General features: G+C 40.4%; 1 protein-coding gene across 4 annotated transcripts; it reads right to left on the bottom strand.

Moving 5' to 3' along the window:
• Positions 1 to 292: 292 nt before the first annotated feature.
• Positions 293 to 26,258, bottom strand: ZBTB49 (zinc finger and BTB domain containing 49). Of its 4 annotated transcripts, XR_010921455.1 has the most exons (9): positions 26,169 to 26,258; positions 19,625 to 19,797; positions 16,864 to 17,957; positions 10,242 to 10,288; positions 5,326 to 5,399; positions 4,044 to 4,126; positions 3,792 to 3,953; positions 2,828 to 2,927; positions 1,359 to 1,494 (listed from the first exon to the last, which is right to left on the bottom strand). XR_010921455.1 is itself a non-coding variant. In XM_067556395.1 (8 exons), the coding sequence occupies exons 2-8, from the start codon at positions 19,774 to 19,776 to the stop codon at positions 821 to 823; spliced, it is 2,286 nt and encodes a 761-aa protein (XP_067412496.1). In that variant the 5' UTR covers positions 19,777 to 19,797; positions 26,169 to 26,258; the 3' UTR covers positions 293 to 820. The 4 variants fall into 4 exon arrangements, 3 of the variants coding, with proteins under 3 accessions (XP_067412496.1, XP_067412497.1, XP_067412498.1); XM_067556395.1 differs by lacking the exon at positions 2,828 to 2,927 and having other exon boundaries at positions 293 to 1,494; XM_067556396.1 differs by lacking the exons at positions 2,828 to 2,927; positions 26,169 to 26,258 and adding an exon at positions 26,028 to 26,138 and having other exon boundaries at positions 293 to 1,494.
• Between the last annotated feature and the right edge of the window lie 160 nt (positions 26,259 to 26,418).

Here is a 26,418-nt window from a genome sequence, read left to right as displayed (position 1 = left end):
AAATGAAAACCACCAGCCAAGCACTAAGGCTTCTGGACAACCCCCTTTGAGTCCATTAATCCCAATAATTTGCCAACATTTTCCATTAATTTACAAACAAACATGACAGTCTGTTGGTGTATTGACCACGTACATTTTGTAGTGCATGCAGCTCTGTTTGTCTTAATACCACCTTTAGCAACAGGACTGGGCTATCTGGAATAAATGGAATTATACTGTAGAAATAGCTACCACCAATTTTCATTGCACTTTTCTGAATTAAAAAGATGCAACACACTGAACAATTAAGATATTACGTAAAATAACTTTCCTTTATTCAAATTAAATTAGCATTTCCTTACTGTGATATACATTATATAGATAAACTTCTGTGCAAAATAGCTTATAAAATACTAAAGGCTTTTATTGTAAAAATAAAGTTTCTAGATATACAATTACTTTGCACTATTGACAAATATTGTACAGTATTTGACAATTAGTTTTAATATGTCACCTTACTTAAATGTATGAAATCATGTAAACCAATGGTCTTACTGATAAGCATTCCAATATTAGTACTTCAGGCTCTTGTAACTGGAACACTATTCTTTTCCCATACCATTACCCTAACAATCCTCTGTACTGGTTTTGTTTACACACACACTGTTCACTTTTGTGCACTTTAATAAAGAAACTGAGCCTTGGAAAAACCCAAGTTCCAGCGCAAGATAGAGCATGCACAGTTAAATGTGAGTTAGTGAGCACTAGCTGGAATATGTGGTCTTAGTCTGGTAAATTAAAACAACTCCCCTAAAAGATTGTGAATCAGTAACACGAATCCTCATTGATCCAACTCACTTTCATTCTGCAAGGTCTTCATAGCTAAGCCCCACAGGGTCATGCTGGAAAAGAACGGTCCTTCATTACTCCTATATGCAGCAGAAGATGCACGATTTCCCAGTGGGTCATTACAATGACCCTCCAGGGTTGTCATTGATGAACGAATCATGGAAATATTATCAGACTGTAGGGGTTCTTCTGCGGGAGATACATCTACCTCAGTGTAAGTGAAAGGTGGCTGAGGTGTTTGCTGTATCTGAGGTTTTGGGAGTTCTGCAGGATCCAGACTCAATTTCTGTGGGATTGTAGACTCATGGTGTTGAATCATTGACCGTAACTTGCAGTAAGATCCTGCAGAGCTATCAAATTCATTAGCTGAACTCACAACTGGACGAACAGGAAATTTAACTGATACTGGTAACAAAGTAACAGACATTTCTTGGGAAAATGAGTCGGAACTCTGAGATTTCTCAAGATCAGAAGTTTCAATTGCCTGCGTAAATTCCTCTAGTGTATTAGGTCCCTCATCACTGGCCTTGCAGTGCATTTTCTTGTGCCGCCGCAGAACAGCAGAACGAGTGAAGCATTTGTTACAGGTCTCACAGATATAGGGTTTTTCTCCTGTATGAGTCCGCACATGTCTGCGTAGGTCACCAGACCCTGCAAAACATTTTCCTACAAGACAGAAGTAACATTTTTAGATTTTGTTCCTCTCAATGTGAGTGCCATGAACATGTTTGATTAGAGGAAATATCAAGTGTTAAAACTACAGATCAACTCCTAATGTGTCATGCTGTCTGTCTAGAACAGTCTCAGACTAGTTCCTTCTATTTTTAAAAATCAATTACTTGTACTTTTTTCTTCTTGACCCAATTTGCTCTCCTGTATTTCTGTATCCTTCAGTTCATAGTCTATAGTATCAGAAATTACCCACTAGTACCATAAGGCTTTGACAAGCATTAGTAGCAAACACGTTTCCCAGTTTGTCAGTATTTGCTGAATTGAATCCCTTTGATCCCTACAGTAAGTCTGAGGAACTTGGCATGTTGATGACATTTCAAAAAGCGTTTTTCTGAAATGAACCATCTCAAATATATCTTACAATAATTCCCTCATTACTATTCTCAGGTACTACAGTGATGGATACTACTAAAAAAATTTGGCTGGATAGATAATGTAAACATAAAACACAGTTTGGCTATAGAATGATTTTCAGTTTTGCAATTTTATTATTGCTAGGAGCGTTCAGGTACAATGAAAAATGATCAACTTCTTAAGATGCAATATTTATATATCTTCAGAATAAACAGAAGCCAGAGGTAAAATTATTATAAAACTGTAGATGGCTATATAGTAAGTGACTGAAATCGGGCAAAAATACCAAAGTCATAGTGCACCAGAAGAAAAGGACATTGCTAATTTCTAACACTGCTACCTAAAATATACACAGTGATTCTGAGATTTTATATTCTTCAAAATAGCATAATTTGATTTTACAGGGTTTTGTCCGTGTTAATGATTGTTTTAATGCTGTATTTTATGTGGACAGGTACCACGAAAATAAAAAGTGTTATTTGAAAGCTTAGGAAATTGCAATTGATCTACTAGCCATTCAGTTGACTACATTTTTTTTTTTGGCATTAAATTTTTGCATACAACTGTTTAAATTAATCTCTGATTTTACAAAGGTCAGGCTTTTCTGCATAATCAGTAACACTACATTATCACTGGGCCAATAGATGTTGAATATTTGCATATGGTTGACTATTTCTTAAGAGATGGATCCTCTTGTGGGCCTTTTTTGCTCTCAATCTAGATTCTACACCATCACTGTGGAAACAAAGTGAACTGGCTATAAGAAAAACTAACCAGAATAATATTAAAAGAGACAAGATTAAAGTAAGCCTATTTTAATGTGCAGGAAAACTGCTTGTTTACACTTTCTCTAATTTGTATCTGCTGTTTATCCTCTGACAGGATGAAAGGCTTTACATTAGTTAAGACTCACCTTGTTGCCTCAAGACCCCACTCCAAGACATAATGCAGGTAGGTGTTTTCATCCTACGTGTTTGCTACACTTCTCCAATGTTGGTGTCCTTTGAACATGACTGAATTTACACCAAAAGCAACAACAGTCACAGGCAGATAATTAAGTACCACTGCAGGATACTGAGAGGTGCGTAGGGTGTGAGAGTTTAGATGATCAATAAAACCTCTGTAAACTCACAAGCAAGGCGAATTGCTATCAAAGACAGCAGCTTTGCAGACTACCTGGAAGTGGGATCCATTTGATACAATTGGAAAACTAATATTCTCAGCTATGAAGCGTTGACTCAGTTATGGTTTATAATTCAAAAGAGTTTTCCTTTAAAAGTTAAAGTGAAAGAAATAAGGGTTGCAACCAGCTTTCACCAGGACTCAGTGAGATCTAATCTGAATGTTGCCACCAAATATTTAGGACAAAAGCACTAAGGCTGCTATTTCAACACACTTCTTTTGAAGGGAGGTTAAGCATGTCCTGGTGAAAAGCAGAAAGTAAATCAAAGGCTGCTATGATCCGTATTGCTATTGAAAACCAGACTACAGGATCTAGAAACAGGTTCACCACTTTAAACAACATTCACTCTTCCAGTTTCCTTTCTATATTTTCCATTCGAAATTCATTTGTGATCTCATTTGTATTCAGTCTAACACTATTTTAGGTTTAAAGAAAAAAATAACTACTGCATAGGAGATAGAGTAATAACAGGGCACTTTGCTGAAAAAGTATCATTTCTGCCATCCATAGTGGAAAGTACTATGTATGAGAGAGGGTAAACCAGTAATAAACCAAGCTGAAAACTATTTAACCATCAGCTATACCAATATTTCAATCCAAAGTTACTTTGTCTATTTCCAAGTCTTTCAGGGAATGTGATGAATTTCCACAAGTATTTAAAAATAAATATGTATGTATTGTAAACCTTACTTACCACATGCTGAACAGCTGTATGGTCTTTCTCCTGTGTGCCTAATTCTGTGCTTTACTAACTTCCGTTGCATGTTAAATGATTTTCCACACTCATCACAGGTGAATACTTTATCTGCTGTATGGGTCTTTTTGTGTTCCTTTAAGTTACTAAAGTTACTAAACCCTGGAAGAATGTAACAGACGCTAAGATTAAGAAGACTAGCCACATTTCAATCATAAACCCTAAAGAAAGAAAAAATTAATTCTTACATACCTCTGCCACAGATATCACACAAATGAGGTTTTTCTCCTGAGTGAATAATAATGTGACGCTGTACATCACCAGAAGCAGCAAACCTGGAATAGAATTTGGAAACTCAGTTAAAGTGTTCTACATACCCACTACTCTCTATAACTGCTTCTCATCAGCCTAGCAAGTTCTAGAATGGTCAGAGGACTGCAGCCTGAAATATTAAACCCCCCTAACGCTAGATGCTATTAAGGGGACACTGTAAGGTTCAGAATATTTTTTAAACAAACCTAATGCCCTAAATTTCAAACATCTATTTTTAATAAGCAATTTTATTTTTTTGCCATTAATGCTATTTCTTTACTTTTTGTATTTTGCCCAGCTTGAACAAAAATAGACAAGCCAGTTACAAGTTTTGTATTTTCTGTTATGTACAGAATGCAGCAATATTTGGGTTGTAAAGACTTCAAGGAAATATTTAAAAAACTCAAATTAAGAAAAGTGAAGACATATCTATTGATCACAGTTTTTGTAAAATTTAACAAAACCCTAATTATTCTGATCTAAATCATAATGGCAATGTATAATTTTAAAGGAGAAGTACAGAACTGTGTCTACTTTATTTTTATGGGTCAGTCTTTCCAAAAGTTGTGTAAGTTAAATAGTTTAATTAGACATTGGATATTTTTAGTTAATTAAAAAGTTGCCAATGAACAGAAAACTAAATAAGCCCATAAATCAGTAGCACATGTCTGGTGAGTCTCCTCAATACAATATATATAGATTGTACTAATAAAACATTATTTTTAATCCTAATGACAACCCAGAGGCCAAGGTTTAGGTAACATGAGTAGTCTGTGCTGATTTACTCCACCATAGGCTTTTATTGTCTATTTGTGCAGTTCTGCCTTTATTGGATACTAGTAAATGACAAAAAATTAACATTAGGAATTGGTTGTTAAAAGCAAGTACAGAATGATGGGTTAAAATTAGGAAGAAGTTAAAATTAACCCATCATTCTGATGGAAGAAGTTAAAATTAACCCATCATTCTGTACTTGCTTTTAACTATCCATTCCTAATGTTATTTTTTTGTCATTTACCAGTATCCAATAAAGGCAAAACTGCACAAAGAGTGATGAGAAAATAGACAATAAAAGCCTATGGTGGAGTAAATCAGCACAGACTACTCATGTTACCTAAATCTTGGCCTCTGGGTTGTCTTTAGGGTTAAAAATAATATTTTATTAGTACAGTCTTAAAACACTGACTTACTAACTGTATAGGGGATTAACAATTGTACTAACCTTTTCCCACAGATTTCACAAATATATGGTTTTTCACCAGAGTGCCGACGTAAATGAGTCTGTAGGTTACCTGCCTGAAAAGAGAGGAATAAAAGGTTTAAAGAGACCAGAACTAGCTAGTTGGTGTCTGTAGATGAAGACATGTAAAGAACAGAATCCAGAAGCTGGCTTTCAGTTCCTAATTTTAAAACACTGAAGATTATGCACCATTTGAAGAATGAAGCATTCTGCTGTTTGATCAAGAAATACTGTTGTCTACACTAATAGCCACCTATTTATATATGCAACTATACACTGACAACAGCAAATCGTGAAACAGAAAAAGAAACAAACTAAAAAAAAAAGAAAACAGAAGCTCAGATCCAAAGAATTTGGAAACAAGTTACATCTGAAAGACTGATCCAGTTAAGTGTGAAAACCTAGAACAACATCCAGGATTACAGTCATGGGGAGATGATTACTTACCAGTAATTTGATTTGTCTTAGTCTCCTTCTCTTCCCTATCCTACAAATAAAACACCACTACATCATGATGTATGACTTCACCTACCAGGAGGCAAAGAAAAATGGTCAGTCATTATCTACATATAAAGTACTCACGTCTGAGTACTTCAAAAGCCACAAATATTTACCCCCAACAAAAGGAGAAAATAGGATAAGGAAGAGGAGAAGACTATGAACAAAACGAATTACTGGTAAGTAATTTTTCCTTGTACATCTTCCCTCTCCCCTGTCCTGCAAAAGTCATGCTAACATGTCAAGCAAGGCAGATGATAAGCCCAGAAGCATAAAGCTTATTTCTTCCTAATAACTCTGTGGCCTAGGCTAATTCACACCCCTTAGCAACATAGTTAAGCTGGCCTAAATCCTGGCATAGAACCATTAGATCGATGGAAGACTTTTTGGAGGGATGGATTAACTACAGCAACGGAAAAACTTCTTATGTGCTATATAATGAGTATCTACACTGCAGTGCTACAACACCAAACCTGCAAGTCCATAGCTGTGCCACTGTAGCTGTAGTGTAGACATAGCCTTAGTAGCAAAGATCAGTGATGGCTCCAACTAGATAATCCCTTGATTCTCCAACTCTATATGCAAGACATAGACAGGCGGAGGGAGGAGCCCCAAACATTGTCTGGGAATATGTTTTACTTTATTCAAAATACACTTCTTAACACTTGGCAGACTTTCTGCAATTCTAGAACCGTTAAGTTAAGCAACCAATTTGGCTTTATTTAAATATAGCTTGAGTAGGAAATGTAAGATTCATCTCTTCTATTGAGTATACAGAGATTTTGGATAATGACCTTTATTCAGTGACATCCCTAGATAAGGAAATATCAGAGAAACTGACCTCAAGGGACACACTTCTGACTCTCTCTCCTTGAAATCCTCATAGGCAATGATAGCAACTCTGACAACCAAAGTTTATGGCCATAATGAAAGATGATGAAAGAAGCTTGACATTGGGGGATGAAACAATAAATAAAGAGTGAAAGAGGAAACTGATCGCAAAGAACCCATCCAGATGAAAAATGATCATGGACTGGCACCCTGAAACAGCTTACTTTTAACCATTTCAAAGTCTTTCAGAAAGAAATCAGATTGACCTGTATACCCTCAGACAAAGAGTAAGGATGTTGAAATCTGTAACAGAAAAGGGCACTAGGACAGGGGTTATGGAGACTCAGAATCTACGAGTAGATCTCTGGAGGCCTGAGAACAATGGGCATCTTGACTAAGATAGCCTTTCCTTTGTATAATTTGACCATGTAGAACCGGGGTTTGGGAGAAGGGAGATTCTTCATGCAGAGGCACAACCTGGGAAGCCTGTACACACATCACAGAAAGGGCAGAACATTTGTCTCCCTTTGTACCACAGAACAAACCGGAATGTAGGGATTGTCCACACTTGAAAGTTATTTCAGAGTAAGGTAGGGTGTGAATTTAAAGCGCAATAGCTATTTTGGAATAGTTCCCCACTTGAACATTCTTATTCTGAAATAACAGTATCCACAGGGAGCTATTGCATAATAATTATTGTGGTTAATTTCCCTATGCAGACAAATCCATAATCCTGCATCAGATTCCCTCCCAAGAACGCCAGGACAATAAACTTGTTATTAGCAGTTCTGATACCTTTGTTACAGGAATAACTTGAAGCCTGGGGAAGGAGGACAGAAGTATATCATTGTCCTATCACCTTAGGCCTGATCCCTGGACTTTAACTCTGCAAAGGAATAACCCTGACTGGCTATAAAGATGAGGGATAGAAGGAGCCTTGGCATTTCAGTGAAAGGGAGAGATATTAAAGATAGTGGGATGGGACTTCTGAGCCTGACTGATCCTGGTTGCATTTCACACATTAACTCAGAAGGAGGAGAGGACAGTTGGTTTGATCCTGTCACAAATCTTTGTGACCAAAACAATCTCAGGTTCAAGTGGCATGTCTTAGGGAGCAGGTATTCACACAAAATGTCCTGAAAGAGACTCTGCAGAAAGAGATACACAAGAGCTCTGCAATGTTATCCTTCATTGAGGAGAACAGGAGTAGCACGAAATCATGCAGGCAAGCAGCTGGTATACTGGTAGTATGGGAAGACATATGCTGGGAGGCAAAAGGACCCTTTCTCTTCTCCAAAAGTCAAGAGTAGTGTAAAGTAAGTTCCTTTTGCTCATTTTCTTCCTATATCCAATCAGTTTTTACTACTTTCACCATCCATTTATTTCTAACTACAAAAAACAATACTGATCCAGCATCTGCTATGCACTTGGAACTGCTATCAACTTCAATGGGAGTCCATGCATGGGGCAGATGCAAGACTGGGCCCAAAAGCACAGCAGATGAAGGCTAGAAAGAACAGTGCTATAGTCTCCCATGCTTACAGGCTGTGACAGCAAAGAAAACTGCAGAATGTGGGAGGAACTAGTCATTATATAAGGCAGAGGACAATTTTCTTTGCATCTTCTTTCTTGGTAGGTAGAGACTTAAAACGTGTTTATGGCATTATATTTGCAGAAATATGATAAGAGGATGGATACCTGAGTTTAATTATCTCACCCTTCATTTGCCAATATTCATCAGTACATTAATCCAAGAACAACAGAATTTTAAACACTGCTTTTTAAAGTCACAACATGTTTCTGAGATGTTAACATCAGGAAAGACTAAGGAGGGAGATAAATTCCATTTTATGAATAGGAAACTAGTTGTAGCACTTGGATTGCATTGTGTCGACCACATATTTTTGCAAACATGCATACACTGCATTATCCTTTGTCTATCTGCATCTTCAGGAGATTAACAAGGGGCAGAAAAACTGATTAAGAGTAGTTGTTAAAATGAGAAATTAGAATTTTCAGTATCTTTTCTCAACAGAAGGAAACTTAAAAGCATCCATTAAAAACAAAGTCTGTTACATGAGAAATGTCTTAAGTTTGTCATGTCTGTGAAACTTACTTTACTGTCATCTCTTCCCTCCCCCAAAACCCCTATCAATAACTTAAATCAGCCTTGCAAAATGCTACTCCGCTTGCCTGAAGCAAGAAATGTTTTATGGTCAAATAAACCAACCATCTTTTCTTATCCTCATCAACATGAAGGGCAGCAATCCCTTCTTGCACCTAGGCTTAATGGTTATGTCCCTTCTGATTACTTAGAATTTCAGTCTTCAACAAAAGAAAATGTTTTTTCTATGGCTAATATGCACTCAAAACTGTGTCCAAAACAACTGTACAAGTATAATCAATCAAACTGTGCTGCTCACTGATTGTAGGGCCGGACCTCACACTTCAATTATTAAGAAGTCTGTCCTAGTATAAATAATGCACTTGACTTTTCTCTTACTCTCTCTCCCTTGCCCCCTACTTGTAATGCATAAGTATTCTGATATAAATACAGGGTAGATCTTTATGACCAAATAAAAGATGGAATACAGTAAGATTGCGAGTGCAGATAAATTACATTTAAAAGGTGGAGTCCTAAATTTTCAGAAGTGATCTCCAACACTGCTGGTCCAATTCTGGGGACACAACAAACTGCATCCTTTAACAGCCTACCTGACTGTGCCTGTAAGTTAAGTAGTTAGGTACCTAATATGTGGAAATGCAAATTATTTTAACAGTACCTGCAACTTTGCAATTTAAATACTGGAGGTCAAGTTGAAGCTCAGCTAAAATTCAGGGCCAGAGTACCAAGGAAAAAACAAAACAAAAAACTTTTATTTCCTAAATAAACTTAAATTTGATTATTATGTGAGGCTTTGAAATCATTTGAATTTCAGCTAGAAAGAAATTAATCCAACTGTATTTATGCAACTATCAGCTACTCAATGTTCCATATCTGGACCTGTGGAGAGGTCTGCATTGCTACATTTGGTGTCTAGGAACACTACAGTGTATGCAACAAATTATATATATGACTAAGAGGTATTTGCTTCAGAGTATGTAAAAATAATAGTATGCAAGACTGACTCCATTGGTCCTCTAAACACCACTCAAATTGTATTCCTAAATGAGGTACATACATATTTTAGTCCCCACATTGTTATAATTTGGCAGTGAATGTTGTCTAGATTTTAAATATGCAGTGGACATAATTTTTTAAAATCTATTTAACTAAGCACTCAATTGCTAATAAAAATGCATGACAATTAGAGACAGACTAAGGGAGAGTGACAGAACTGCTACATAAAAGTAAAAGAAAAAAAAAAGGCAGAAGATATCTTAAAGAAATCTAGAAAATTGTCATTTGTATTTTCAAAAGCCACCAGAGGTGGCTGAATCCTAAATTTAGGATTGTAACACTGAACAAGGCCACGTCTTTATATCACTGAAAACAGAACTAAGTTTTACAGTCAAAACACAGATGCATTTAGTTTAACTGTAAGTATCATAAAATAAAATATTCCCACCTGTGAGAAGTGTTTCCCACAAATGTTACATTCAAAAGGTTTCTCACCTAAAAGGAGAAAAGACAGAATATAGCATATCTAATAGTTGCAACAGAATACAAATGTTTTTAATTGATATACTTCCCTTTAAAAGATATAATTTAGATACAACTTAAAGCCAAAAGGACACTTACCCACATAATTTAAAGAGAAAATTAAATAAGTTTTGTGTTTCTGTCATTTACCTCTTAAAGGAGAATCTCTTTGAAATACAATTTATAATCCACAAACAAATAACTAGCAAAGAATGGACAGGAACAGAAATGTTCTGTAACATTTACACTTTCTTCCTTGCAGGATAGGGGTAAAAATGAGAATTATAAATGCTTGAAGGAAATGTGGCAATTCTGTCAAATTAAGACAAAATTTAAAAAGAGCACATCAGTTTTTACACACACACACACACACACACACACACACACACACACACACACACACACACACACACACACACACACACACACACACACACACACACACACACACACCCCTCCCCCCCTTGACCATAGACTGAAACTAATAATTCATGGAGAAATTAAGTGTCTATGAGGTCTTGTACTCTCCCTTCATGAGATTCTTCTCACTTGATGTATCAGCTCTGACTGGTCAGAGACCATGGAAGCAATCCATAGCCAGTAACTTCTCACTAAAAATAAACTATACAACCATATTTAACTGCCTTTGCTTTCACACTCCAACCCTTCACACCATTAGTTGTCCTTTATAATAGGATCTGACAATTTACTCAAGCATTTTTGTCTATAAAGAATTTTGATATTTCTCAGCCATGTATAAACTGGTATTTGAATCTCTCTCAATATTTTTTGTGTAAGAAACTTGACAAATAAGGAACTCAGCCCAACACATACTTTTCAAAATGTATCGTAATCCCATTATACTGATAATTAGCCACATTCGTCTGTTTTCTAATCCAGAAACATACTATCAATTTGAATCAATGTATACTTTTTCAGTAACCTTTCCTGATAATATACCATAAGGTCATTTAGTCACTAAGTAGTTCTGCCATATTTCTCCCTTTTAATGGTTTCCTAATTTTTAGATTATGGGTAGTTTTCAAGAGTGCATATGTGATTTAGGAACCTAAATCCCATTTTCAAAGTGACTAGGGCTACATTTTAAAGATATTTAGGTGCCTAAAGATGCACACACATATTTAAGGCTAGATTCACAAAGAAACTTAGATGTGGTGATGCGAAACATTGCCACACCTAACTTTTAGGTGCCTAGAAAATCACTGTGATTCACAAAGCCTGGATTAGATGACTAGGCTTTCTATACAATGAATAGGGATCGGTGCCACAGAATTCATAAGAGCCAGCTCCTCACCCAATCTAACCAATGGGAGATGGCCAGCCAAGGGGGCTGTGCTAAATCCTGCCAATCTCACAGAGAAAGGCACCTAAGACTGGGCTGCTGGAAAACTCTTCCCTTTCCTTGGGATTCTCAACTGCAAACCTTCTCTTAGGATAGGGGCCAAGATTGTTTTCGCAAGAAGCCCAGAACAGGGAGGACTACCTCCATCATTACTTTTAGCCCTGTAGATAGGGTACTGACCTGGAATTTAGGAGACCCTGCTTCAAGCCCCTCCTCCACCTAAGGAGGAGACGGGATTTGAACAGAGATCTACCACCTCTCAGATGAGTCCCCTAACCACTGGGCTCTGGGATATTCTGATATGCGGCTCCCTCAGTCTCAGTTGTCGAAGCTGTTCCACTGTGGATAAATAATGAAAACATCATTGAGGGAAAGGGGAGATAGAGGAGAGAGAGAATGAATATGACTGCATTTCCTATTGGTTAGAACACTCACGTGGGAGCCTCAGGATCCAGTCTCCCTGAGCCAATGACTTTTTAAAATTATTTATACAGAGTGGAACAGCTTCAGCAGGAGAGATTGAGGGAGCCCCACATCAGAACAGCCCATAGCTTTGAGAAGTAGTAGATCCCTGTTCAAATTCCTTCTCCCCCTCCGGTGGGTGCAGGGGCAGGACTTGAACCAGAGGTCTCTCACATCTCAGGTGAGTACCATAACCACTAGGACAAAAGTTATGAGGGACGTCCTCTCCCCACCCTCATCTGTTTTGTGTAAACTCACCTATAAAGTAGGTGAGCTCTGAGCACTTTTACCAGATTGAGACCCCACAGGCAAATCTAGTGGATGAATGCCTATCTTGCATTGGTTTATGACTATCCTTGAGGCTCAGGCATCCAAATGCCTGGAATAAGGCAGCAGTACACATGCTCAAGGGCAGAAACACAGGTGCCTAAGGAACTTTTAATGCAAATATTTAGGCACCAAGCAAGTTTAGGCACCTCAGGTTTAGGTGACAACTGGGCAGGGGTTCTGTGAATCCCGGTGAGGCCGGATTCTGGGCTTCAGGCAACTAAAGTGGCAGTTAGGCACCCAAGTCCTTTTGTAAATCTAGGCCTTTCTGGGATTTTCAGAAATGCACAGTAGCCTAATTTGCACTGATTTAAATTGGAGTTAGTCATATCGGCACTTTTAAAAATCCCACTAACCACTTAAATATTTTTTAAAGTCCAGTCCTTCAGCACCAGGGAATCAAAAACTCATTGAAAGTCAAAGGATTTAGGCAATTCTGAAAATCTGACCCTATACCTGATTTCTGAATCATCACTAAAGTGGAAAAATAGTATGTTAACCTTGTCTATCACTTCCTTGATTTTGCAGAACATCAATCATATCATCTGTGACCCTGAGAACCAAAGAGGGTCAAGTGAGATATCTAATAAAAGATTATGTCATACTGATCTTCATAATCATTGAGAGACATATGTGGAGCTGGATGTAAATATACACAAGAAAATATGTTTTCAAATCAAAGCAGGATTGACAAACAGATGTTGTCCAGACAAAGAACGTATATTCACTAATCTGCCTTGGTTCACGTGTAAAATAAGCATTGCACGCCAACACAATGGAAGACGTCAACAGGAGGATGTGAATGCAACATGGAGCCAGTACACTTGGGAATAAACCACGGGAGTTATCCTGACTCTGGGGACAAAACATTTATGTCTACGGTAGGACTACTAAAGCTCTGCCTTGGGAGTACCCTTGAATATCAGCTGAAAGCATCAGCTAACACAGCCAGCATGCTACAGCCCAGGGAGTGTGGTTTTGAAATCTGCTGATGATACGAAGTTGGGAGATCAATACAAAGGAGGATCAGAATATTAAACAGAAAGATCTAGATGACCTTACGGACTAGAGTCACAGAAATGGGATGGAAATTCGATAATACAAAGTGACCTTGAGGTTTTGGTTTTTTTGCCTTTCTCTGAGCATGAGAGGGTGGGGGTCACTCACTGGGATCATCTGGGTATATCTCACTTAAATCAAGTCTCTGCCATCGCAGGGCCTCAGGCATTGGTGCACCTCAGTCCTTCCTAGTCTCTACCTGTGGCACACAATAGTTTAGTCTCCTGTGTGCTATAATACTTTGGCCTAATTTTGGTTGTTGGGATTGCTGTGCAGGTGCTAGGTGGTATTGGTGGCCTGTGATATACAGGAGGGCACACTAGATGATTTGGCAGTCCGTCTGGCCTTAAGAACATGTGGGTAGCCAAAGCAGTAGGAAGGATACTAATCAGAAAGGCAAAGGCTAAGAGCACTCACCAGGGTGTGAAGGGAAGAGAATTTGATACTTAATTTGATTTTAAGTATATTCCTATGTCATGTGTAGTCTATGACTCAGTCTACTTAGTGGTGTGAATTGTGTTGAACTTACTATACCTGTCCTCCAGGTAATGTGTTGCTTCCTATTTGTTTGTGTGTACAATTCAAGGCATTAGGTGTTGGTATATTAATCTATAAATCCCTTTATAGTCTTGGTACCTAGGGAGAAAAGTAGTTTGTGTGTTCTCCTGACAACTGAAGTCAGACACAGCAGTTCAACTAACAATCAGTGTACCTTTCTGAGTCTTAGAAGCAGGATATTCAAAGTGCAGCATCTTCCATACTGGTAATTCACTTCCTTTGTTAGCCAGAGACTGATTTGGATGACCTTCAAGACACACTGTAATAACCATCTGTTTATTTGCACTTTTGCCTGATTGTAGAAGGACTATTTTAAAGAAGACTGGGCTGGGTAACTGACTTGTGATATGTGGCTGTACTTTCTAAGGTGGCACCAAAGCAAGTGGAAGTTATTCTAAGGATTTATTTACATTGCTAAATTACTAAAGTATGTAGTTAGTTGTAATTAATTATATAAATGTGTCCAAAGACTTCAGCAATAATTGCATGTTCAATACATGTACAAGGCTTGCTGCCTGCAGCTCATGCAAAAAACTTAGCTCAATTAATATCCGTTTCAATTTCCTAAGCAATCTTTCTCATCATGCTACTTTAAAAAAAATACACGACATAGGAATATATTTAATAGGGCAAGAAAACAGAAAATATCAAATTCTCTTCTCTCTACACCCTGATGAGCGCCCTCTTCCTTTGCCTTTCTGTTCAGTATACTTCCTACTACTTTGGCTACCCATGTCCTTGCTTTTGTCTGTCTCAGTTTCCTATTCTTGTGTTGCTATATCCCACCCCAGCACTGAATTCCACTCCACTAACAGTTAATTGGACAGAGCATTGAAGAATTGTATGATGTACTTCCCACCTCCTCTCCCTCTTTTTAAAACTACATAACAGGAAAATACTGCAGGAGCCAGATGATAACATCCCCACACAGTAGCCTGCAGTAGCAATTTGAATTGACTACAAAAATACAAGTCTCTAGGAGAATATTATGTGGGAGCATAATTCTTCTATGCGATATTCTATTCTTTTCTTGGGTTATTTTGAAAAACAAGAATTTGAGCAGGGCTTCTGAAGACAACATGGAATTCCTGTGCCTAACTTCAACTCTCACAAGTGAATTAACAGGGTGCAGGACAGCAAAACAAGAAGAGAAAACCTAATGAGATCAGTGTTGTTACATTTTATATGTTGCAGATGTGTGTAGCTCAAACTGTGAATTTTAAAACACTATAGACTAGCTTGACTGGTGTTGAATTGTGTGCGAATACATAGATTTCAAATAGGAGTAGTTCAGTAGCATCATAAAGATTGCACATAATGAACCTAAATAACCATGAAAACTTATCATTGCAACCCATATCCTCCTTTCATCTCCCCATTTAGTGCTCCTTGCTGCATTGTGTCTAAACTGAAACATTAAGATGTCTGAATCAGTGACCATGTTTTGTTTCCTCTATAAAGCACTCTCTCTATAAATAACTGTATATGCCATGGAGTGCTGAGTTTACAATATACCTTTTCCACAAACAATTTAAAGTGGTTTATTGGACTGGTATTTAATATACTTTTTCTGCCCATAGAAACATATAAAGTTAAAATCTAGTGGTAGGGCAGCATCATTTAAAAAAATATTGATGTATGAGTTGTAACATGAACATCCAAAAAAAAAAAAAAAAAAAAAAGAATGAGGACTTTTGGAGGAGATCCTATAATGAAGAAAGTTCAAATTTTTTGGTTCTGGAAGGGTTGCTCACTAACAATTTATGGAAATCTAAATTCCCATTACTAAAGATCATGATTTATAAAAGAAATGAATTCATGTTAAAACCAGGGCCACATTCCTTGACTTCTGTGCAGAACCCTTATGCATCTGTAAATTATGTCACTGGCTATTGGGATATAAAGGAAAAAGAGGTGCAGAAACATCCAATAGCTTTGTCCCACGAAAGAAGCCACGTCAAACAATGGAAATTAATTATATTGCTTCAATAGCCAAGATATACTTTTATAAAAAGTTTTTTGAATGTTGTCATTCTACAACTTTATTTGTTGGTGACATTAAGCATTCATAGTGATGAGCTAAAAAGTTAGAGTGGGGTTCTTTTTCACCGTGACAAAGAAATATTATGCTATGTTTACTGTTTTTAGAAGTGTACAAGCCAAATTATTCAACCCCCTTCATGCTTTCTACAAAGGACATTTGTTCAATAGGACCATATTCTCCACTAGTCATCTCAATAAACTCTATATCTACCACAGTGTGTTTGGCACTGTATAAAATAGAAAAACACAGTTCCTACCGCATATGATTTACAATGTTCTCAATTCAGTGGGAAATACTACAGAAAAAGATATATCTGCTGGAATTTACAGATTCTTTAACTACAAATTTTCCCTCACTCACATCCATTTATACTGTCTTATATAGCTATGCTTTTGGGAGTTATACACTCTGGGCATACAGCACAAAAAGTGTCTTCTCTAAAGGTGAGAAATAATATAAAGTTTACGTTTAAATATTACAAAGTGTACTTTTGAAGGTAACTTTAGAAAATGTAGTTGAGGGAAAGGACAATAAAAGGAACCTAAAGATTTTTCTCTATTCATTTAATATATTTCTATAACTGTCCTCTTCCCTATCTGACTTGCCACAGAAAATACATTTTTGAAAGTGAATTCCTACATAACAACTGTCTTGGAACCAGTAGGATGCCTGAGTGTCATTTTCCTTTTTATCTCGTTATTAAATATTTGGTCTGCAAGCATTAAATAATTGTACCTGTATGAGACCTTTTATGGAGCTCCAAATTGCTCGGATGTTTAAAAGCCTTCCCACACAATTCACAAGTATATTGCCTCTGTGACTGAAGAATCTGCGATTGCTCGTCTTGTTCTGAAGGACCCTGAGATCTTTCCATTTCAACAGTTTGTTCAAAACTCTCTGAACTAACAAGATCTTCAGTTTCTTTTTCTTCAACAGCACTAATATTTGTCATCTCCATTGTACTTTCATTTACAGATTCAATTACCCTTGTTATACTGTTGTCATCTCTCTTAGGTTCAGACGATTGTTCTGCAGACTTCTGTGATCTTAAAAAATTCAGTTTTTTAAGGTGTATTGCCTTTTTCAGCCGCATCTGTTTGGTAGGCTGCAAGGATGTGCTTTCTGAATCTTGGTCCGATTCATTCAAGGACTGAACCAGAAAGTTTGATGGTAAGTGGTCAGAGGATTCCAAAATACATTCAGTTTGATTGACAGTACAAGAATTGTTCTCTACCGTACTTAGTTCCGTAGATGTATTGAAAGCAAAGGACTGTTCTGTTATTTTTTCATGGTTTGAACATGCATTTTGCTTGTAGAACTGTTTGCTATAAAAATTGCGCAGTTTATAATAGTAATTTGGCTGTTTAAATGGGAGCTCTGTGCAATTACCATCTAAGGAGTCCTGTGTCTGTTTCTGTACATCACCTGAGGAAGTATGAAGATTAATAGATTGTGATCTGTGGGAATGATGGTCATCCAACACTTTACTTGCTTGTGCATCTGATGAGCATTCATGCAATAAGTTAGTACCATAACTATCATTCACACAGTTAGTATCCAAAGTACTTTGCAAGGAGAACACACTACTGCAAAGCATGCTGGCAGGCTGTTCTACAGCTGTGGAGGATTTTAAAAAAGTGTGGCAAATGTTCAGCACATTTTGCACTTGTAGACATTGTGCAATATCCAACATAGCTTGTACATTGTCCTGGCTAAGATCAAGGTGCGAAGTGTACATGAAGTCCAAGATCTGGCCTATGCCACCTACATTTATAATGTCCAAGTGAAAGACATCATTCTTCTGGCCCGGAGAGTTCTGAAATAGGGTCCTGATGAAATAAAGCATAACTCTTTATAATATACAAGAACATACACTGGTAATTTGAAGAGCTTTTTTATAAATTATCAAACACACTATTGAACACAATATTCTAAACCAATGTGAATCAATAAGTCGATATGTAATATGGGATCTAGAGACAGTTGCTCTGCTCTGATAGGACTTTTGAAACTGCTCATAATGAATCTAACTCTGCTTCCTTTGAAGCAAATGGGAGTTTTACTGTTGACTTCAAAAGGAGCAGCTACGCCACTATTGAATGCTTTTGAAAAATCTCACCCTACGCTTGTAATTTCCTATCTAATGTGTTAATGGACTGTTTGCAGAAGTGGATAAATTGAGAAGGGTGTTCCCCTTCCCTCCTGGCAAACAGAATGGGGAGTGAGAAAAGAAGCTCTACATTTAACAGACACCTATTAATCAAAATGAAATTAAGATGAGACTCCATAGTTAGGAAAACCAAGGTGTTCCTCCTTCCAGCAACTAAATTTTCTATCAGGCTCTGCCAGTGAACCTCACTGGGGCTCATCCTTCTTAGCACTCTGCCTCTTACAAGTACGTTTAAGTGGCCGGTAAATTTTTCAAGCTCTGGCCATATCCATAAAATATAATCACTTTATATGCATACTACCTAAGCCTATTGTAATTCTGTTTTTAATTTATTTGGGTTGGGATGTTGAAAGGATCCTAAACTGATTAGGCACCTAACTCCCTTAAACTCAAACTTGATGGCCAAAGGTCTTTGGGCATGAATCCAAATTACAATTTATTATTGGCAATGCTTATGACACTATGTTAGGTGGAAAAACACTTGAATCTCAATTTCCCTTCCCCTCACAAAGTCATTATATACTACCTTCTCCCAGTTATTGTTTTTATATTTATTTACTTATTTATTGGTAGCATAAGCTTTAGTGATGGTGCAAGAAGAAACAGGGTAAAAATAAAAACCCATACTAGACTATTTATTGAGGCAGGCAAGCAAAATTCTGTTGCTCAGCATCCCAAGACAAGTGAATAGTAGTTGCTGCTTGCTGACAGGGCTGCTGACAGACTTTAAAAAGTTTCATATGCACTGAGTGACTAGCACATCAAGAGATTTCAGTATGTGAATCTGATCCAGATCCAGATTCAGAAAAGCTAAAAAGAAAACTGTCTTGTTGCTTGGTGTTTAAAAGGAAACTGAGCAGGAAAAGGGGATGATCTGGCTGTCTGACCCATTTAATTCATCACCTGGTTCTGCTCACCATATTGCAATTCCATACTGCACTTTGAAAAGAATTCACATTACTATTACTATTTATTTGTACTATAATACTGGCAACAGCCTCCAACCAGAGACTGGGGCCCCATTATGCTAGTCACTGTTAATATGTGTGGTGGGGATCCTCTTCATTAAAGAAGTTACTGGCTAAATATATACAAGTACAAAATAAATTCGGCAGACCATATTTTCTAATTACACCAAATGCGAGATACAGATTATCTCTGGACAAGTGATCCAAGGTCTACTTAATTTTTTTCTTCTAGCCTGTATTTAGGAAACAGCATCACTACTTTGTAACTAGCAGAAAAGTTCTCTCCTCAGAAATTCAGACATCAGTTATGTATGATCTTGTTTATTTCTTCAACAAATATATTTTCCCCACTACATACCTGAAATACTGACTGAAAGCAGCTAACACATTTTTATGTGCTTTGAAGCAGACACCTTTTACGACCAACATGCAGTCACAGAGAAGGCCTTGAATGCGCTGTTCATGTAGCTGCTGGAGGAGATGACAACTATGGCTAGCAACAGTGTCCATGCTAGAATACCATTTGATTACCTACAATACAATAAAATAAAAATACTCTGGGAATTAAGCTCTAAATTAAATATTCTAACAAATTTAAAAGGACATTAAAAATTAATGTATTACACACTACTATTTCCCCTACCTCCCAAGGAAAACAGCTAATGCAGATGTCTAATGATATTCGGATCATTTAAAGATAAATGAAAAAACTGTTGGTGATTAACGGCTGTAGCAGTACAGACATAAAAAGTTTTATTAAAGTCAACATTTCCTATTCTTTCTGCACAAGTACCTGGTAATGGAGATGCTGTAAATGTATTGTAACCATATATTTTCCTTATTCACTTAAATAGGAATTAACTTTAGCAAACAGAACACAGTACATCCACAAACTTAACAGCAACTAGGCATTTGGTACTGGAAAAAGATGTTTACTCACCTTGTAACTATTGTTTTTCGAGATGTGTTGCTCACGTCCATTCCATTCTAGGTGTGTGTGCGCCCTCGTGCACAGTTATCAGAATTTTCTTCCCTTGAGCAGTACCTGTAGGGCCGGCTCCAGCACCCCTTGGAGCCCCACGCACATGCCACAGTATATGAGGCACTACCAGCCCTATGCCCTCTCAGTTCTTTCTTGCCATCAACTCCGACAGCAGGGAAGGGGGGCGGGTCATGGAATAGACATGAGCAACACATCTCGAAGAACAACAGTTACAAGGTGAGTAACCGTTTTTTCTTCGAGTGCTTGCTCATGTCGATTCCATTCTAGGTGACTCACAAGCAATACCTTGGAGGTGGGCCCTGCGTTACAAACGAACTGCCTGCAGCACTGCTGTGCCAAAGCCGGCGTCATCCTGTGCCTACTGGACAATAGCATAGTGGGCCGTGAAGGTGTGCACAGATGACCAGGTAGCAGCTCTACAGATATCTTGAACTGGCACCTGCGCCAGAAAGGCCGCCAAAGATGCTTGAGCTCTGGTGGAATGGGCTGTGACAACACCCGGAAGAGGCACCCTCGCTTGCTCATAACAAAATTTACTGGAGCAAGTTATCCATGAGAAAATGCGCTGGGCAGAGAGAGGTAAGCCCTTCATTCTATCTGCCACTGCAACAAAGAGTTGCATCGTCTTCTGGAACGACTTAGTGTGATCAATGTATAAAGCTAATGCTCGCCTAACATCAAGCATGTGCCACCTCCGTTCTTCCTCTGAGCCATGCGGCTTTGGAAAGAAGGTCTTGAAAAGGAAGGTCTTGAATGGACTGCTGGACCTCCTGCGACAGCCTAAAAGACTGCAGCCACAAGCACCGACACATGCAGATCGGCAAGGCCCTGGCCCTCCCAGCTGAGTCTGCTGCATCCAAAGCTGCCTACAAGGCCATCCTAGCCACCGTACTACCCTCTTCTAAGATGGTGGCAAAGCCCTTTGCCTGCTCCTGGGGCAAGGCTTCCTCAAAACACTTGAGGGAGTCCCAAAGATTGTAGTTGTACCTGCCCAGGAGCATCTGCTGATTAATGCGAAATTGTAGATTTGCTGTTGAATAAATTTTTCCTCCCAAACAGGTCCAGTTTTTTACTGTTCTTGTTCTTGGGAGTCGAGACAGGTTGGCCCTGCCTGTCCCGCTCATTGGTGGCTGCCATGATGAGGGAACTGGGAGAGGGGTGGTTAAAGAGATATTCAAATCTCTTAGCAGGGACATAGTACTTTTTTTCTGCCCTTTTCAATGTTGGGGCCACAGACGATGACATCTGCCACAGGGCTTTTACCACTTTAAGCATCCCCTCATGCACAGGCAGTGCTGCCTGCACATTAAATAGGCTGTCCAAGGCTTCCTTGAGCTCCTCTGCCTCCAAACCTAAGTTCGAGGCCACCCTCTTGAGGAGTTCCTAGTGGGCCCTAAAATCGTCCAAGGGCACCGATGACCCCGACACAACCACCTCATCCGAGGACAACGAGGACTGGACTGGCACAGAGGATGGCAGCATCCCCTCCTCCTGGTGGGAGGGGCTCAGACGACGTCCCCTCCTGGGGGTCTGAGTCCTCTTCCAAAGCCAACTCATGAGCTCTCTCCAGGGCCACTGGTGCTGACTGTGCCCCAGAGGACCTGTATGAGAGAGGGCCTGAGGCCACTGGGATCCCCCAAGGCTCCCCAATATGGCCACTATGCTGGCCACTGGCCCTGGGGCCAACTAGGCACTGCAGGGCCAGGGAGTTGTTCCTGAGCACTTGGGGGGCGGTGATGCCCCGAACGGGCAGCAGGATGCCCATCCTCCCCTCAGGAAGCTGACTCGCTGCCGGACGGCCATGGGGGGTGGGCAACGGTTGGCTCCCTTGCAGTGCGGTGCTCCGGGGTGAAGAAGTGATGTCCCGATCCTCAGGTACCATGGCACTCCGACAATCGTCGTCTCTGTGTCAAGGAGCGCAATGATGACCAGAGGTGCCACTCCTTTGACCAATGCCGGGCTGCTGGGGAACCATGCTCCAAAGAAGAGTGGGACTGGTGAGATCGGTGCCTGGGGACCGATGACTTGCGGCACCGCTTTCCCTTCAGTGATGACTCCCTCTCTGGTGACCGGGTTCTATGCCGTGCTGGCATGGGCGAACTCTTTGGTGCCAGGGAGCGGGAGCAGCGCCGGCTCCCTTCTGGGGAATGCCTGCACAAGGACGATTGGGATCAGTGCCGTCCTCCAAAGTGCACAGTTCTCGATGTCAGGGACCACGATCGGTGCCGAGAGGCAGGTGACTTCCTGTGGCGGTGGTGCTCCACCACCGAGGAATGCTCCGGGGATGGGGACCGGAAGCATCCCCTCGGGGACCAGTGCAGCAACGTTGACTCCCCACGCGATGACCTGGCTCTCAGAGACAGACAGCTCTGTTCAGGGAAGCGATGCAGCCATTGTGTGGGACCCACTGCGGGCTTCCCCCTGGAGACCAGAACCCTCTCCTTCGACAGCACCAGAGACTGAGGAAAAGGCAGGGCCATCAGGTTTCTTGCCACCTGGAACACCTCTGGTGTCGATGGCACTGCTAGCTGAAGAGGCCCCCTTGCACTCCCTGGAGTCAGGGATGGTTCTCTTAATGGGGTTGCATTCCTAGGAAGCTGGCCCCTATCCTGTCGACTCGGCTGCCAACTGTCCTGCCAGTTGGCTGCTCTGGAACCAGTCCTGCGTTTGACCCCACTTCCTTAGACCTCAGTGCGAGGGAGCAGCCTCTCCACATGCTGCTTCTTCCTCAATGGTGAAGAGGAAGAAGACTGGTGCCGCGGCGGGACCAGTGCCTACTGGGCGCTTTGCCCCAATGCCATACTCAGCTCTGAGGTAGAACGTGCCGGTTCAGAGACCAGTTTCAGTGCTGCCTCCATCAGCAAGGCGTTCAGGTGGATTTCCCTCTCCTTGTGAGTCTGTTGCCTGAAAGCCTTACAGATCTTGCACTTGTTCTACCTATGAGCTTCCCCCAAGCACTTTAGAACACAGTCATGGGAGTCAATAAGAGGGAAGGGCTTGAAGCCTGGTGACCAGGGCCCCCTGCTCTGGGGCAAAAGTCCCAGCCGAGACTATTCCTAATCTAACTAACTACTTAACTACTAACAGGAACCAAACACAAACATCGATTAACCAACTACTGAAGGTTGAGAAGCACTTGCGATGCAAGCAGAGCAGTTCGGGAAACCGTCACAGGCAGAAAGAAGGAACTGAGGGGGCATAGGGCTGATGGCGCCTCATATACTGTGGCATGTGTGCGGGACTCCAGGGTGCCAGAGCTGGCCTTACGAGTATTGCTGAAGGGAAAAAATTTCTCCTAACCATGCAGAGGGCGTGCACACATCTAGAATGGAATCGACATGAGCAAGCACTCAAAGAAGAAAAACTCCGTTTCTTAATCCTCTAAACACAGAATAGAAAATCCTGCAATGACCAAACTCATTTACTACCAAACACTTATATTTATATCATGTTCATTGCTGCAGCATTGAGTACATTCACTTACAGTTCTCAGATGGGGAAAACTGATTTTACCTAGGAACTGAAATTAGAGGCAGTGTTCAAATTTACAGGGGGGATGAGGATCAAGGGGTGAGACCGTGAGGGCAAAGGTGGGCTGTATATTTTCATACGCTTTTGTCGGCAAGGCAATTCGGCACTAACTCTCAGCCCCACAATTTAAACATCATATAACATCAGTAAAATCAGCATTTGAATTTGATGATGATTTGTTGTAGTTTATAAACCATAATTTTAAATTATTAGGTTGGTCAACATCACTAAAACGAATGCGCCAACATTGTCATAACAAACAGCTTTGTGAGGAAGCTAGTCTTTGTTCATATTTTTCATACCTATCATGTATTATCAGGTACAAGTATTTTACCATATATATGCTCTTAAAGTGTGTATTAATGTTTCAATTTCAATTCTAAATTCCAACTAACTACTAAATGGAATTCTTTTCCAACTAGAAAATTTCTAAAACAACTATATCTAGTTGGAAAACGACTACATTGGCAACACAGTGGGATGGGGAGTTCGGGGTAGGAGGCGTCAGGAAATCCCTGGGTAAAATATAACAATATTAGACGAATTCAGCACACTAATTTTGTACTGGTAACAACGTTTACATCATATTTAAAATCTCTTCAGTGTTCACAAAAATGACCTGGAGCAGAAAACCTCTAACATTTGTTCCCAAATGAACAACTGTATATAAGCAATGCTTTAACTTAATTTTTGTCCACAAAAGAGGAGAGAGAGTCTCCCCCTTTCACATGCTTTAAAAGTAGGAGAGGAGGAACAATCCAATCTTTGAGGGGATTCTCTATCAGTGAAAATGTATTGGGTCACCCACCAAAAGAAATTTGCATACACTCCCCATCCCCCAATTAAATTAGTTATCTTTCACCTTCTCAGGACTACTACAAGACATCCTGGGACCTTTTTGATATGTCTCCTTTTAATGCATTCTAATTCTATGCAGTTTCTCATCTGCTATTGAGTTATTATTTCATTGCACCTTTTGTTAAAATTCTTATCAGAGGTTCACCAAGTCACTAAAACTTACAAATAGTTCACTGAAAGCCCTTTAAGCCTCTAATAGTTCCTATCAATCATCTCTCCCTGCTCCAAAGGATCTTATAGTTTATTAAAGCCATTTGTGTCCCTGGTGTGTGTGTGTTTTAAGGACAGTGAGTGCAAGTGCATCACTCCCCTGGGGGAAGGGTACCCAAAGATGCTGTGAGTCATCCCCTTATCAGGAATAATCTCAGCAGCACACTAAACTCTTTGATTTTCTTTTAAATGTTCAATAAAAGTCTCCATGAAGTCTGAAGGTGGATGAAAACAGCCTCAGGTATAATATAGGGCAGGGGTGGGGAACCTTTTCCCTGCCAAGGGCCATTTTGATATTGGTACCTCCATTCGCGGGCCGAAAATGGGCAGACGGCGGCAGGGTTTCGGCGGCGCGCACTTCCCGCCCGCCCGTGGGCCGGATCAAATTCTTTCGCGGGCCGGATCCGGCCCGCGGGCTGGAGGTTCCCCACCCCTGATATAGGGGAAGGCAGATGGGGGAAGGGTTTGCTCCAAATTTAGCAGGTAAGGAGTGTGAGACGAAAGCTATAGTTATTATGTTAATTCCCAAGTCATCACTAGCTACAGGGCTAACATGAGTGTGTAGTGAGAGGGGTCTGATCTAATGTTAGTCCGTGGGGGGAAGAGGATATACAAGGTTTATGCTAATCCCAACATTGACCATAGCTACAAGTATACTATGGGGGAAGGATGGCACTTGTCTAATGTTAGGGAGTGGGGTAGGGAGATATGTAGTTGTTATGCTAACCCCCATGTTAGTCCTACTTAAAGGGCTAACATGAGTATGTAGGAATCTGGCCTAATGTTGAAGGGGGAACATACAGGAATTATATATACTACATTAGTCTTCACTACAGGTATAACATGGTGGAAGCTGATCTAATGTTGGTGGGTGAAGAACAATATATACATGTGCTATACTAATCCCCTAGTCAGCCCCAGCAGTTACAGATGGGGGGCTGATGTAATATTGGGGGTGGTGTGGGGAAAGAGCTATACAGAGGTCATGCTACCCCCCAGTTCACCCCTAGTTATAGATATAACATGGGGGCGGGGTTATACTAACCCCCCAGTGTTATTCTCCAGCTACAGGTATAACACTGGGGCGGGGAGATGCTGTTCCGGCGTTGTCCGGCACGGACCAGGGCAGACTCCAGATGCTAATTGCCAAGTCACTGACCCTGAGGAGTGGGGCCGGGCGGCGGCTGGCCCCGGTACCGGTGCGAGGCGAGGCGAGGCTCCCAGCACTTAGGACGGGGATCTGCTCCTTTTCCCAAGGGGGCCGCTCTAGCGCTTCCTCCCACCCCACCTTCCTTCCTACCAGCTCCGGCCGCTTTTCTTCTCCATCACCCCGGCCGCCCCAGGCCGGCTCGCTTGATCCGATCCCGCTGGGACCACCACCCTCCCGTCCCGGCACTTCCGGTGGCGGCACTTCCGTTTCCCGGGACCGGGGAGGGCGGAGACTCGCGGGGGTGGCACGCGAGCTGAGGGGGGTGGAGGGACGGCGGGCGGCAGCTCGCGGCCGAGAGGGAAGGGCGGAAGCGGGGACACCACCGAGGCGCACGTGCAAC

Source organism: Emydura macquarii, unplaced genomic scaffold, assembly GCF_026122565.2.
Source record: "Emydura macquarii macquarii isolate MOO-44397 ecotype Brisbane River unplaced genomic scaffold, CSIRO-AGI_Emac_v2 contig_1768, whole genome shotgun sequence".
Classification (NCBI taxonomy): Eukaryota; Metazoa; Chordata; order Testudines; family Chelidae; genus Emydura; species Emydura macquarii.
This window is presented reverse-complemented; position numbering and strand designations above follow the sequence as displayed.